Source organism: Astatotilapia calliptera, chromosome 2, assembly GCF_900246225.1.
Source record: "Astatotilapia calliptera chromosome 2, fAstCal1.2, whole genome shotgun sequence".
NCBI classification, from domain to species: domain Eukaryota; kingdom Metazoa; phylum Chordata; class Actinopteri; order Cichliformes; family Cichlidae; genus Astatotilapia; species Astatotilapia calliptera.
The window spans coordinates 1,701,159-1,716,553 of NC_039303.1; the positions used below are offsets into that span (position 1 = coordinate 1,701,159).

A 15,395-nucleotide genomic window follows, 5' to 3' on the forward strand; every position below is an offset into this window, starting at 1 on the left:
GGCGACTGTTGTTGTGATTTGGTGCTGTGTAAATAAAATTGAATTGAACTGAATCAGATTTGTGCTCATCTAGTGTCATTTATTTACAATTTTCATTTATGGATATTGATCAGTAAATACTGTCACTAGTGTATGAGCAGTAGAAATGCATATAATCATGTCATTATATACTGTATTTGCAGACAAAGAGTTGCAGGACTCTCCCAGACCACAGTAGGACCCTCTTACCCCGTGCACAGCAGATACAAACTTTGCAACTGACCAAAGCTACTTTTCCAGTTTGTGACAGAAATGAACATGCAGTTATCAGATGTCCTCAGTTCTCAAAAAAGAAACAACCAGGGGTGCCGGCGTAGCTCAGTGGATGAGCAGGCAACCATATGTCGTATGGCCGGAGAGCAGTACGCCCGGGTTTGAGTCCTCCCCTCTGCACGTCCTCCCCTCTCTTGCTCCCTGCTTTCCGTCTATCTACACCGTCTCTATCCAATAAAGGCGAAAAGGCAAAAAAAATTTACCTTAAAAAAAGAAAAACAACCAGAAAATGTTTAAACAGACTCCTGAAACTCTACTTTCCACACGCAAAATGCCCAACATATGAGCAGTTCTACAAAAGTGGACAAAAACATGTTGGTAGGGCTGTGCGATATGACCAGAATCTCATCTCCCGATATAAGACATCTATCGTCCCGATAACAATATAAATCACACAAATGTAACATTTTCTGTAAACTCTGTGAATCTCCACTTGTGTGAAGTGTTTCCAGCTGCGCGTCATGTAGCTGGAGTCGAGTGTTTTAACCGATGCATGAAACGACACATTTTTAGACAGAAGTTGTAACGGCGCCGTTTTCTTTGTATTTATTACACGGCGTGCTGCGGGGAGAAGCCTGTTCTAACGTTTGAGTCTAAGGTTTATTTTTTAGCACCTGGCGTCTTTTTTACTTCTCATCTATAAATAATCTGCTCTTTCACGTGATTCAGTTTATTTTGAAAAGTCTCAACAGGATCTTGAGCTTTATTGTGAAAGGTTTATGTGGAAAATAAACAAGCGGACACGCGATGGTTTTACCGTCGTTGTTGCATCGACGATGCATAAAAACAGGCGCTTCTGTAGTGTGGTTATATTAAATATAAGAGAAAGAGAGACGTTTTTATATCGTCATCAGATATACATCGTTATATCGAACAGCCCTACATGTGAGCTCTAACAAGAAACGATATGAAGGTCATGGCAAAAAAAAGAAAATGGATAGAGCACCAAACTCAACAACAAGGCCCACTTACTAAGGCCTGGAACAGCTGTGTGTGTGAATCCACAGACGCCACTGAGTAAAATGAAATGTCATGTTCCTGACTCCATGGTGAGAGCAGTGGAACCATGCCGGGAAGGGTGGCACCAAAGTTCATCCCCGACCTTTTCAGAAAAATGGACCAAAGTGTTAATGAAACCGAGGCATCCAGATTCTACACTGTGTGTGAGAGGTGCTTCAAACGGGTGCAGGGTGAGCACTTCTTTGGACTCTGGAGGAGCTGCCTGTTGTAATTAGGTGCATATATCAGACAGCAACAAAGGTTTTGCACCAACAGAGTCCATGACCGAGCAGACATCTCCAGCCTGCGGTGCTGCTAGCTGCGTTTACTGGCACCGCAGCTTCAAACATCTCTGGGAAAACACTGCACTCTATTCTGAAGTTGCTAAGATCTCTAAAACCACCATATCAGGGACTGGGAAATGCACTGCATGAAATGAGAGCTGCACTTTCAAATGCAGAGATTCTGATGAAATATCTGTGGTTTCAAGGAGCTTTTTGTTTACAGCCACTGCAGATTTCAGCAGACCAAAGGAAACAGGAAACGTTCTGCTGGCATGTCTGTTCTTGAGCAGGAGACTTTCACCAGCTGCCACTTTATTATTCCTCCTTATTTCTGTTCGCTGTCCGAGTCTGACTGTCAGACACAGACCCCTCCCCCTGATCTGTGTGCATGTGTGTGAGACTTTTACAATCAACTATTATTATCTTCTCATTAGGACTGTGTGATATGGCACAGCTCTACCAGGAAGCACAGCATCATAACTGCAGGGCAAGTACAACAGAGTATTTGTAGTACTAATAACCACAAACACAGGAAATACTGGTGCTGGCCAGTGGTACCCGTCATCTTTCTAGTAGATACACCTGGAGCATCAATTTCAAAATTCTAGATCACGTTCACAGGATTTTTGAAAACTTGACCTTTGAACTTGGGGTCAAAGTCACTGAGATTGGACCTCAGACTGGAGATCAGAACTTTTAGTAGATGCATTTCTAGAAAAAGTTATGCAACACTCTCTAAAATTAAAGCTGTGCAGAGCTCTGTGTGTCCCTGAGGCACATATCTGTTCCCAGGATCCTTTCTAAAGCTCAGCAGGAGTAAATGGTAAACTGATTCTTATATAGTGCTTTTCTACTCTGCCGGAGGACTCAAAGACCAGCACGTGCATAGACATTCATTATATGTGCTGTTGTTTCCTTGCACACAGAATAAATGCAGCTCGCTACTCTCTGCGTCTCACTTCATAAGGGAATTTTTCTAACAGGCATAAATTTGAGACTCAACGTTGCTTTGTTCTCCACGTGATTGCAATCACAAACTTGTGTCCACGCTGCCTGTGCAGCAGCCAGGCAGGGAGACGACAACGCCTTCATTATAATAAGTAACAACAGAAGAAGTGTGATGGATGAGAAAGTCCTCACCTGGCTTTAAGGCCTTTTCCAGGCCTTGGTAGTAGGCCCAGTTTTCTGGGTTCCTTTCCTGGAGTCTTCTGTAGACCTCTGAAGCCTCCTGATGTTTCTCCAGCTTTAGCAGCAGCTCTCCTGCAAACACAAACACTCGCTGACTCAGAGGTCTCACACTTTTAACACCAACGACACCCACAGCCATTCTTGTCTCTTTCCCCTTTTGTTTGCTGAAGGCCGGGTTTCTTTTGTTGATGAAACCTTGACCCTTCTGCTTTGTCGCCCTCCAAGTTGCCAAAAAAGGTACTGTTTACACCTGGAAATGTTCCAGTCTGGGTTTAAAACACACCACAGCACCAAATCTGCTCTTTTAAGAGTTTTTAATGACATCTTTTTAGCGATGGATTCTGGGAACAGTGTTTTTAAGGAAAGGGAAGGAGAGCTACAGGCAGAAGATGGAGAACCAGCTTCAACAAAACAATGTTGGTGAAGTCTGGAGAGGCCTCAGAACCATCTCAGGCCACAAACAGCAGAACTCTCTGCCTGGGAGGGATGTGAGATGGGCAAATGAACTGAATCATTTCTTCAACAGATTTGACTCAGCCATGAGGCAGTCTGCAACATCGGCTGCAGACTCACCCACCCCCACTGCTGCTGTTCCACCTCTGACACTTCACACCTCCTCTATTCACCCTGCTCACTCCCCCCCACCCCCAACAACAGCATCCAATACACACTCAACACAAGGCTCCAGCCTGTCTCTCTCAACCACCCAGGTTAGGAGGGAACTGAGGAGGATTAATGGCAAGAAGGCAGCGGGTCCAGATGGCATCAGCTCGAGGGTCGTCAGGTCCTGCGCGGACCAACTGTGTGGGGTGATGGAGCACCTCTTCAACCTGAGCCTGAGGTTGGGAAGAGTCCCACAGCTCTGGAAAACCTCCTGTGTCGTACCAGTGCCAAAGACTTCACGCCCCAAGGACCTCAACAGCTACAGGCCGGTGGCTCTGACATCCCACCTGATGAAGACCCTGGAGCGGTTGGTCCTGGCTCAGCTTCGGCGCCTAACAAGCTCATCACTGGACCCACTTCAGTTTGCCTACCAGCCTGGCATTGGAGCGGATGATGCCGTCATTCACCTCCTACATCGTTCCCTCGCTCACCTGGAGACCGCTGGAAGCACTGTGAGAATCATGTTCTTTGATTTCTCCAGTGCCTTCAACACCATTCTTCCCTCGGTTCTAAAGGACAAGCTGGTGAACTCTGGAGTGGACCATCACCTCACTACCTGGATCCTGGACTACCTCACCGACCGACCACAGTATGTGAGGACTCAGGGCTGTGTGTCGGACAGGGTCGTCTGCAGTACGGGGGCCCCACAGGGAACGGTTCTGGCTCCGTTCCTCTTCACCATCTACACTGCAGACTTCTCCCACAATTCCACCCAGTGCTTCCTGCAGAAGTTCTCTGATGACTCTGCAATAGTCGGCCTCATCACTGATGGGGACGACAAGGAGTACAGAGGTCTGACCCAAGACTTTGTGGACTGGTGCCAGCTGAACTACCTCCAGATCAACGCCAGTAAAACCAAGGAACTGGTGGTAGACTTCCGCAGGCACAAGCATTCTCCACTGCAACCACTGAACATCCAAGGTATGGACATTGAGGCTGTGGACAGCTACAGGTACCTTGGTGTTCATCTGAACAACAGACTGGACTGGACTCATAACTCAGACGCCCTCTACAGGAAAGGGCAGAGCAGGCTGTACCTGCTGCGGAGACTCAGGTCGTTTGGGGTGGAGGGCCCACTCCTGAAGACCTTCTATGACTCTGTGGTGGCTTCTGCTATCTTTTATGGCGTGGTCTGCTGGGGCGGCAGCATCTCTGCTGGGGACAGGAAGAGACTGAACAGGGTGATCCGAAGGGCCAGCTCTGTTCTAGGATGCCCTCTGGACCCAGTGGAGGTGGTGAGTGACAGGAGAACGGCGGCTAAGCTGTCATCCCTGTTGGACAACGTCTCCCACCCCATGCAGCAGACTGTGACAGCACTGAGCAGCTCCTTCAGTGGGAGACTGCGGCACCCACGGTGTGGGACGGAGAGATTTCGCAGGTCTTTCCTCCCCACTGCTGTCAGACTCCATAATAAAGACTTTAACTGATCAAACACACACATCCATACATATGCAATAATACTAAGTGCAATAATCCTTTCTGTCATCGTTGTATTTTTACTCAGTTGTATATAGTATTTGTATTTGTATTCTATTTTTATCTTATTGTATATTTATTTTATTTTATTCTACTATATATAGTATTTTATTTTATTCTATTCTGTACAGCTGTGTACTGTATTTATTCTTATTGTATTCTAATTTTTGCCTCATAACTTTTGCACTGTCCACTTCCTGCTGTGACAAAACAAATTTCCCACGTGTGGGACTAATAAAGGTTATCTTATCTTATCTTATCTTTTACCTGTGCTTTAAGATCTAACAGCTGCTTCTGACACAGCCTCATCTCCACACTGGAGCAGTGGGGGCAGCTGTCAAAAATTAAGCCGGTCCTGTTTAGATGCCACCTGGAGACTCTGATCCATGCATTCATCACGTCTCTCCTGGATTATTGTGATTCTCTTTAGACTGGACTCGGCCAGGCCTCCCTGTCACGTCTGCAGCGGGTACAAAATGCTGCTGCACGATTTTAAACCGGTACAAGCAAACGAGAGCACATTACCCCAGGTTCAGTGTCCCTTCATTGGCTTCCCATTAAGTCTTAATGGTCTTTCCCTTCTTATTTGTCTGAGCTGCTTCCCTCCCACATGCCATCAGTGCTCCTCAGTTAACCAGGTGCTCTTCACTGTCACAAAGACATTTAATAAAACCAGACGGAGCCTCTGCAGTTTCGTCTGCCACTGCAGGTCAGGCAGGCTCCATCTCTTGCTGCTTCTCAAACCCATTTAAAAACACACCTTTTCTTAAACCTCTTACCCTGTACTGCTTTATTCTTTTATTTTTGTGTACAGCTGTTATATTGTTTTAAAGCGCTTCAGAAATAAAGTGAAACTGAAAAGGAATGAGCGTAGCAGGGAAGGGCTGGGACTAATCCCAGGCACCATGGAGCGAGGTGACATCACATGGAGCGAGGTGACATCACATGGAGCGAGGTGACATCACATGGAGCGAGGTGACATCACATGGAGCGAGGTGACATCACATGGAGCGAGGCTAACACAGAGACATTTACAGTCACATTCACAGCTAACCCCACTAACTGCACGTCTTTAGACTGTGAGGAGCCCACCTCCTGCTGTGAGCCAACAGTGCTGCCCACTAACTACACACAGTACACTGAGTGTGCTTTATTCTTGTGTGCCAAATCTATTTTGTTGGCGCTAAAGTCCAGTGAAGCTGATAATTCATTTTCTTATGAACAGCAGCTGAAAAACATTTGCAGAAGCTGCAGACTTGACTTGGTTTACCACCTGCAAACACTCAGTGAGCAGCACGACACTGCACTACCCACCTCGGGTCTCCTCCACAGCCAGCTTGTCACAGATCTGTTTCTCGTAGCTGTTGAGGTGATCGAAGGCCTCCTTGTGCAGCCCGGCTTCCCTTAGGACCTGGTTCTGATACAGCAGCAGTTCACTGTACTCGTAATCCACTTTGTCAGGCGATGTCTGAAAAACAACGCACATAAAAAGGAACAAAAAATGATACATTGCCACATGGACTTGAAATGCCCATATTAGGCCGGATGTTTCACTTTGAACTTCACGTATATTATTTTTATTATTAGTAGTAATTTTCCTAGAAGGTTGGATGGACTGGACACCCCAGAGTGCACACTAATGCATCGATCAGACCTTCTGCTGCTTCTCACTACAGACAGCCAAACAGACGAGCCTAACTTCCTGGTCAGAAAAATGAAGCCCGTGCAGATGTCCCTTAAACCTGCCACCAAGTGGCAGCAAGTGTAGCTGCAGAAAGACGTGCAGACTTCCAGAAGTCGATGAGAACAAGGCTTTTTCTGCAACAGCTCGAATACTTTAAATGATCACTGTTTAGTTAAGGTCATGAAGGCCTTCTTATCCAGAGCTACTCACCTGTTGTGTTTTGCGGAATTCCTCAACAATCTTTGCAGCCATGTCAAAGTCCTCTAACAGGTGATAAGCCACTGCATAGCCGATCCAGGAAGCTCGTTGGGCTGGGCGGAGCTGTAACAGCTGGTACCGAGTCTCCTGGAGAGGGAAAGAGGCGCCATGCGCACGGAAGCAGCAATGTTAGTCCACAACTGTCCGTGTTTACAATCCGACTTTCCGTGTTTTGACGCTAAAAAGGAAACTGACGCACGAGATCAGTTTGCCCAGCGTCAGCCTTCTACGGCCATCTTTTGATTCAGACGGTCTCATTTGTCATTCCTCACCCTGTATCCTTCCAAGTCTCTCATCTGGATCTGCAACAAGGAGAGGTCTCGGAGAATCTGCAGATTGTCCTTATCCCACTTCAGAGCGTTACGGTAACACTTGATGGCCTCGTCATACTTTTTATCTGAGCGCTGCAGCAGGCCATACACATGCCAGCCTGGCACGGTCAGAGCGTCAGAGAAAATCACGCATAAACACAGTTACCCACACGTTACACGAGTTCATATGAGAACTCAGGCAGACATTTTTCACAGGTTTCTCAGAGTGGATTCAGCAGCTGCTGTTAAGCTGAACAAAGGCAGGAGCACTGAAAGGATACAGACGTGGCTCTTGAGGTCGTTGCGCAGGCCTCGTCTCACCAGCTCGTACGCCTCCTCCTTCTTGCCCAGACAGTTGAGAGTTAAACCCTTCATGGCCAGCGTCTCTGGAGCAGGAAGGAGTGACGCATTCAGAGAAAGCTGACACGATGTGACGCATTTCACCACTCTTAAATGTTACTTTCTTCACAGAGATATGTGCAGAGAGTAATTTAGCAGCTTTTATGTTAAACATTGCTCATTATATCTTTACTGAGTTTCGTCAAACTGTAAAACCTCAGCAGCTTGCATTAAAAAGCCTGCACTCCTCTGGGCTCCAGGCTTTCCAGATGATGCAGGAACCTCTGTGCTGTGATAATAACTGATCAACTTTGGCTCACAGTCTGAATCGCAGCTCATCATGGAGGCGTTAACAGTGACGAAGCTTCCTTACTGCTTTGGACTTCATTAAAGTCTGTCTGCTCCTGAAGCCAGAGCTGGGAATGATCTTACCCTAACAGTAAGACAACATATTAGTGGTGGAGAGCAGAACTCGTCAGCCTCCTGGTAGGTGCACCTATGGCATTAATCACCTTGTTCTCAAGTTATTAGAGTTCTTCACAGGACTTTCAGACACCTTGACCTCTGACCTTGACCAAACTGTCCAGGATTATTAGTAAATACTAGAGATGGACCGATCCGATATTACGTACTCGTGACGGCGCGATACTTGGCCTAATTACTGGATGGATATTAGCAGAACAGATACTTATGACACGCAACCATCTTATTCCCAGTTTTTGCTCACTTACGGTTCTGTTGTTGTCGTCGGCAACATAACTAATATTGAACTGAACAGTTTTCAATATCAAGATTCTGAACATGTGACTCCACTTGGGATTTTTCAAAGTACCACAGGCAGCAATTATTCCAAGCATGACATTCTTTTGGAAATGAAGACATTTACATAGAGTGCAAAAGGGTTGAGCCACCACTAATTTCTTTATTCATACATTCAACTATCAGGGGTTCAGCTATCAATTATTTTATTAAGCAAGTACTCCATCAATAATTCCATTAATTAATCGAGTAATCAGATAAAAAAAATTCTCTCTTATTAACGAGCAATAATAAATATTCAAAAGAGCAAAAAAAACGCAGGTCTTTCAGAGTGATCTGCTCTGGGTCCATTATAGAAACTGCATCCAGCTGCAAACATCTGTCAAAAAAGACCTTTCCAAATGTATTTATGTGCATTTTAAAATTTTACATTTCGAAGAAATAATTTTCTTAATTGCAAAATTAAATACATTTTAAAAGGTCCGAGAAAAAATCTGAAGCAGAATCAAAGGTCAAAGTCAAATAAAAGAATCTTAATGTAAGCAATGTAATGTTTGTAAGCCTTAGCATGTGTGGCAGCAGCAATAAAGAAAAGCAAGCAGTCTGAACTTTGGCCTGTGCTTTGATGCAAAGTGTCTGTGCTGCTGAAAACGTTATGATGGTGCAGATATTAAGAATGAATTTTAATACTAATTCAGTGTCCAAGATAACAGACCCAAAGTTTTACTGGCAACATTTTTAGTTTTAAACTTTAGAATACTGAATGTAGGAGTTTAGAAAGAGCGGCAGTTGTTTACAGCTGTTTAATCCCAGTGTTCCTGGATGAATTCACACTGGGATTCTGGTGCTTATTCCACTGTATGGGAGTGCAACCAAATGTACACAATGATCACTGTGTCACATTGTGTTAATATCATTAAATATCACGTCACCCCTAAAACGACTGGAGGCTGACAGTGAGCACGGTGCATCAGGTTCTTACCTCCATGCTCAGAAAACTTGGGGTTACTCAGGATCTGTTTGCAGAACTTCAGACCATTCCTGTACTGCTTGTGTTCATAACACCTCTGTGAAAAAGGACAAAGCACATTATATCAGGTGCCTGACACTGCAGCGAGTCATCTTAAAGTCCACGAACAGTACATTACTGTAGGTCTGCAAAAGAAAACACTGTTCCAGTGACTCTGTCCTTCCTCCAGCCAGCAGGAAAAGCACCACATGCTCCTAAAGCAGCATCAACAAGTCTGCGAGGATCCCCACGGCCCAGTGACGTAAATGTCATCACCGTACAGTCAGCGCAAGGGTCTGTTATTGTGACCACGCAGACCTGCCTGCAGAACATTTACAGCAGTTTTTAAGACTTTATGCTTTCTCCATATATTTCAATTCAAACCGTCATTAAAGCTTATTATTGATAATGCGTCTGATGCAGTGTAACGCCACAGCGAGGAGCTGTCAAACGGCAGCAGAGGGCATCAACATGCATGCGTGTTTTCGAGTCTCTTAACTATAACAGAAGCGGCTGACGTGTTTCGATGTGCCGGTTTTCACGTTGCTGTATTTAATAAACCGCTGCGCCTTCTTATCTATGCGACACTGTAAATGATCAGTAGAGCAGTGAGAGGAAGCTCCTCGTACTTCCATCTGGGCTGACCAGCTCCTGCAGCCGCTGGACTTAACTAGTCCAACAAGGTGCAACTGTTTTGGAAACAGACCCCAGACAAACGTGCTCATAGACGTCCGAGCCGAATACGTCCCCATGGCCAGGCACCAGAACTACAACACGTGACTGGTTTCGCGGTGTTCCAGCTACTGCTTAATAAAACTGCCGACTTAATCGCAGTGTGTCTGGCGTAGCGAACACATCCCTAATTCACTGGCACGTCTCTTGTAGATCTCGCAACTGAAGGCTACTTGGCAAACTACCATTAGCCAGCAAGCTAACGTGATCTCGGGTATTTTAACCTACCAGAATTCTTTTGAAGAGCGCGTTCTCTTTCGGCGGCAGGGTGATTGTGGGCATTGTAGTAGCTTCTTATGTCTCTTTCGGTTTAAACATGAATAATAATGTCCTGGCTGAGGTAGAGAGACCAGGCTGTTTCGATCTTTTGAGACACCTCTCTTTCTCACGTGTTGACGCCAAGGCCCCCTTCCGAGCAAAATGGCCGACGCGCTTCTCCTCCGGGTCAGCCTGTTCTGTGAGCCTGCTCACAGGTCGGAGGTGGTGGGCGAACACACGTTTGACTGGCACCTCACCGTGCATCAGATGACACCGCAATTAAACCACGTTATACGCAGTGATATTTCTTTCACTGTAGTGGTAAAGAGTAATTTCTGGATATTTAAATATAATAACTGACAAATTCATTCGTTAATTTTATTGTATAACGTAAAATTGGATTATGTCTGTATCAAGATACCAGTTTAACCATAATCAAATGTTTGTTTCCAGTAAAGGGGCAGGATGCTCCGGAGTGGTCGTTTGATTTATCGGTGATCTTGGTATCAGGTCTGACAGGAAGTTTAATCAACCGCGGTGCGAACGTGCGAGTCGAGAGGAAGGTGCTCTCTTCAGCGAAAATGACTTTCAACCGGTTGCTGTCCAGGGCTGTTTTCGTCAGCAGAGGTAAAATCACGAAAAGCTGTTAATTATCGTCGTTAAAAATTTTAAGGCTACGTGATTTGGCTCGTTATTTAAAACAGTGACTGTTTGTTTTGCAGGCTGACCTTAGCTTAGCTTAGCTTAGCTTAGCTTAGTTTAGCATTCTGGTAGCATGAATTGGTTTTGGCTTTATAACTAAGGGGTAAAATAAAACATCAAAGCTAAAGACTGGCAAAGTATTAGCAACTGCTTTCAACCCAGGTTTTCAGTGCATGTTTTGTTTTGTGTAAAGATTAAAAAACATCTAACAGGTCATCTACTAATCACGGTTGGTGGTTCGATCCTTGACTTGCCAAATGTCCCTAAGCAAGATAATAAGCCCAAGTTGTTCTCCAATGTATCCGTTAGTGTGGATGTGTGTAAATGTTAGAGTTAATAAAAGGTGCTTGTATGAACAGGGAAGTAGAAAGGCGCTATATAAGAACCATTCCATGTACCGTTACTTGGACTGTATGAGTACTGGCTGCCCATACAAAGACCGTGTTTTTCATGTTGTTGTGGTTTCTCATTGTTCCAGCTGGCTGCAGGTCTGCTTTCACAAGCTCCAAGCCTGATATGACCAACCCCAACTGGTTCAGAGTGGGTCTTGCTTTTGGAACAACTGCTTTCCTATGGGGCCTGGTGAGTGCATCATTTCATATGTACACCAAGGTGCTGTTTTAGAAGTAGCTCCACTGTGAGTTGATGCAGAACTGAGACTTTGGTCCTGAAAAAGCTGATTATGTAGTTCAATCAGGTCTGAGTGCATTCGCTGTGACTTGAGTTGTATTCAGAGTGCAGCATTTGTTTGCATAGGCTCTGTGGAGTTTAATGTTATGTGAATGCAACCTATACCAATGTCACGTAACTTAGTTTGTTGGAGAAAACGTGCTAGCCAGCAGATTGGTTTCAGAGTGTGTTACCTTAGTATTTGTTTCAGAGTTTAAGTTGGCTCACTTGATTAAAAAAAACTCAGAGTAGGGCAGGGAAATATGGCCAAAAATAGTTATCATGGTATATATTTTGAAATTTGCCATAACGATATAATTGACGATATAACTGACGCCAGACAAAGTACTTTAAAACTCCACAACTTTATTGGTGCAAAAAAAAAACATCAATGTATTTTCACTGAAACAAGCAGCTGTTTTTTATCTGCATTAAAGTTATATAAACATTTAACAGTGCAAATGCAAATTCCTCGCTGACAGTTTAACCAAAAGGTATTTCCAGTGGAAACTGGCCGACATATCCTCAGCATAACCATGTAGAATATCCACAACACTTAAAAAGAGGTTTTAATAGCGACTTATTTTCCAAAAACCACGGTAATAACGATGATCCGCTAGCACGCTCTACCAGACATTGTGCTTTGGTGTGTATCTGACGGACGAAAGCTAAACCAGTTCCACACCACTGAACCATTTTTACAAACCAATTCTGATTCGTTTCATTCAACGATCCACTTTCGCCTTTCTCATTCTCTGTCGCTGCCATGCTTTTTCCACCGTGTGCGTATGAAAATAAAGGCACCGTGCATGCGCGTTTTACCCATATTCTATCGCGATATTTCATTTTCTTATCGTTGCCCAACATTGTACCGGTATTACCGTGAAAGGTATAAAATGGCCCAGCCCTAACTCAGAGTTCCCTTCATGTCAGGGTAAACCTGCATTCTAGACTGCCTCAGACTATATGTTGTCAGAGTTTCCCTTTTATTTGTCTCTGGTTGAATTCTGTTTAATGCATCAAACTGGAAGTTTACACTCTTGACTTGCCTTTAAATGCATGTATTCATGTCAGGCAGAATGATTACAGAGTGATTTTCTTGAGCCTGAATCCTGGCTGGGCTGTTACCTCACAGTATGAAGGTTCCCAGTTTGAACCAGAGCTGTGACCCTCTGTGTCGAGTGTGCGTGTTCTCCCTGTGCCTACAGATACTCTCTCTCTGGGCACTCCGGCTTCTTTTGACAATCAAAGTCATGCAAACTATTATATAAGCTATAGAACAGCGGTCCCCAACCCCCGGGCCTCGGACCGGTACCGGTCTGTGGTGCAAAAAAGGTTGGGGACCGCTGCTACAGGCTAAAAGCGTGACAAAGATGGTGCTTAGTGTTGTCTCTATGCTTGTCTTAATTTTACACAGTAGAGGGCAGCAATGAGCAGCAAGATTTTTTTAAATGTTTTTATTGTTTTTACTGTAACATGTGTTTTGTTCTGAAGCTCGGTCCATAGTGTGTCTGGCACCTGAATTTAAGTGGTTTTAAGGATTTTTAAAAAAAATAGTTCCTTCAATGTTAGTCTTACAATCAGACATTTGACAGCCATTTCTTGTAGATCTGCGGAACAATACAGGAGTTAAGATTACGATGTGATGTATTTAAAATAGGGAATTGACAAACGCACATGTAAGTGACTTGTGGCTTCTCGGCCTTCCATTTGCAGCTCTTCAAACAGCACAGCACAGACACTCATGAGTACAAAGTGAGGAATGGCCTGGAATAACCTACAAAACTCACAGGTGAGCGCCTCTAAATACTGAAATTTAAGTGGACACTACAAGTATTAAAGCTAATTTACACAAGAGCGCCCTTCACAAACAACTGATAGATTTAACACTGCCTGTAAAGATGCATTTAAGAAGTAGGTTTCTAAAGTTTTTGGAACATATTTAGTGCCATCAGGTGCAGCTGACTCAAACAAGCTCTCCTCCTCACTGCCCTCGTTCATAAAGTGCTCTATAAACCGTAGCCTAGCTAGCCAACAATGTAAACTGACTTACTGCTTAAGAGACAGAAGAGTGACAGTGGACAGTATGGTAAACCCTTGTTGTTTTTTCTTTATTGCTTGGGGCAATTCAAAAGACTCTTAAACTGCTTTTAATGTTCCGGTCTCGTTGCTTTCCACTGCATTGCTGGTCCTGTCTGTTACCAGCACTGGCACGAGATGGCTGTAAACATGTTCTTAAATCCAACTTCACAAACAGGGCTCCGTGGTGTAAATTAGGCTTTATACATGTAATGTTTCAGTTTAAATATGAATCACTGATCAGTTATACATCTTACTATTATTATTGGTGCTGTGTAGTGGTGCAACGGATCACGGTTCATCCGTAATCCAAACCGATCCCACTCCACGGTTCGGCACGCACGTGATCCAAAGATTCGAAAAAAAGTATGTGTATGGTGGCGTGGTGGGTCTGTCAAGCGATAGCTATGGTCAGCGCTGGCGGTCCAAGTGGAGGAGCAGAGGAGTTTGTGGCATTTAAGCAGCCCTTTGCTGCCCAGTCCGACCGGGCTAAAGCTGTTACAGAAGCTACTGCGGCGTTTAGCTGCAGACGGGAGGCCGTATTCTGTTGTGCCAAACAAGGTGTTTAAACTGTGATGGACGTGCTTGAGCCACGCTATGATATCCTGTCGCGCGTCCACTTTAGTGGCAAGATCGTTCCAAGCATGTATGAGCAGGAAAAGTTTAAAGTTATGGCTGAGCTGTCCCAGGCATCTTCTGTTGCCCAACTACAAACGGGTGGAGCTCCAGGTCAACGGAAAGCTACGTGACCATCACAGCGATGCAATGAGCGGTGTGTATTATTGTAGGGTCTGCCTTACATTATAAAGCGCCTTGTGGCGACTGCTGTTGTGATTTGGAGCTTTATGAATAAAATTGAACTGAGTGGTAGATACAAAGACTGTACTGCACTATATTGAACCATAATGTTTTTAATAGTTGTGTGGAATGAGTGTTGAGTTGAATGTTTTTAACAGGCAAAAAAAACTTCAATAAGTAAATAATTAAATGTTCAATTTTTGTCTTTTTTTGCCGAACCGAACCGTGAGGCTTTTGATCCGTTGCACCACTAGTGTTGTGCAGTGTGATGATATATCTAATTGTCTCTTTTCCTGTCCAGGAGGTTGTTGGTGTTGGTCTGCTTCTTTCTGGTTTGTCTCGTCCCCATTTCTCAACGTGGATTACGTGTAAATAAAAACATTTATCATGTGAACGTACTTGACTCACAGTCATTTTGTACATATTGAGTTTGTTTAGATGCTACTCCCAGCAGCACTCTCATACAGTTTTGTTTTGTTTTTGAACGTCTGCCTGAGCTGCATTCGTTCTTAGAAAAACACTGAACACAATGAAGCTTAGAAAGTAAAAGGTGTAAAGTTTGAAGGAATTTAGCCAACATAACGGTGATAAGACTACATTTTATTCACTTCTTGAATTCAAACCTAAAAACAAACATGGGATTGTTTCAGTGTAAAGTTTGAAGGGAAACAAAAATGTCCCTGCAGCAGTTTAGTAGGTTGTCTGAGCTCATGACCTAAAGCAGGGGCGTCCAACGCCAGCCCTCGAGAGCTACTGCCCCCAGCTTTTAGATGCATCCCTACTCCAACACAGCTGAATCAAATGTTTGGATTACCTCTTCAGCATGCCGTCAAGTTTGGCAAAGGCCTGGTAACAAGCCAATCATGTGGTTCAGG

The 15,395-nt window shown here is 44.4% G+C and overlaps 2 protein-coding genes across 3 annotated transcripts in view; one reads left to right on the forward strand and one right to left on the reverse strand.

Moving 5' to 3' along the window:
- naa15a (N-alpha-acetyltransferase 15, NatA auxiliary subunit a) overlaps positions 1-10,332 on the reverse strand; it is a 25,601-nt gene extending 15,269 nt beyond the window's left edge. Inside the window, exons 1-7 of the mRNA XM_026181421.1 lie at positions 10,243-10,332; positions 9,256-9,340; positions 7,457-7,561; positions 7,137-7,294; positions 6,817-6,951; positions 6,237-6,390; positions 2,736-2,855 (exon numbers count right to left, since the gene is read on the reverse strand). Coding sequence (XP_026037206.1) covers positions 2,736-2,855; positions 6,237-6,390; positions 6,817-6,951; positions 7,137-7,294; positions 7,457-7,561; positions 9,256-9,340; positions 10,243-10,296 — 811 coding nt within the window. The 5' untranslated portion in view covers positions 10,297-10,332. The remainder of the gene's footprint in view (positions 1-2,735; positions 2,856-6,236; positions 6,391-6,816; positions 6,952-7,136; positions 7,295-7,456; positions 7,562-9,255; positions 9,341-10,242) is intronic.
- On the forward strand, positions 10,119-14,914 carry ndufc1 (NADH:ubiquinone oxidoreductase subunit C1). 2 transcript variants are annotated; one of them, XM_026181443.1, is made up of 5 exons: positions 10,119-10,228; positions 10,726-10,899; positions 11,453-11,556; positions 13,360-13,435; positions 14,822-14,914. In XM_026181443.1, the coding sequence occupies exons 2-4, from the start codon at positions 10,854-10,856 to the stop codon at positions 13,417-13,419; spliced, it is 210 nt and encodes a 69-aa protein (XP_026037228.1). In that variant the 5' UTR covers positions 10,119-10,228; positions 10,726-10,853; the 3' UTR covers positions 13,420-13,435; positions 14,822-14,914. The 2 variants fall into 2 exon arrangements, with proteins under 2 accessions (XP_026037228.1, XP_026037219.1); XM_026181434.1 differs by lacking the exon at positions 10,119-10,228 and adding an exon at positions 10,530-10,593.
- Positions 14,915-15,395: the final 481 nt, after the last annotated feature.

What these genes read in the sequence shown, in the direction of transcription:
- ndufc1 (XM_026181443.1), top strand. Translation starts at nt 10,854, where the DNA reads ATGACTTTCAACCGGTTGCTGTCCAGGGCTGTTTTCGTCAGCAGAG. An exon ending in GGCTGTTTTCGTCAGCAGAG is followed by an intron (nt 10,900 to 11,452) that starts GTAAAATCACGA and finishes TCATTGTTCCAG; the next exon opens with CTGGCTGCAGGTCTGCTTTC. An exon ending in CTGCTTTCCTATGGGGCCTG is followed by an intron (nt 11,557 to 13,359) that starts GTGAGTGCATCA and finishes TTCCATTTGCAG; the next exon opens with CTCTTCAAACAGCACAGCAC.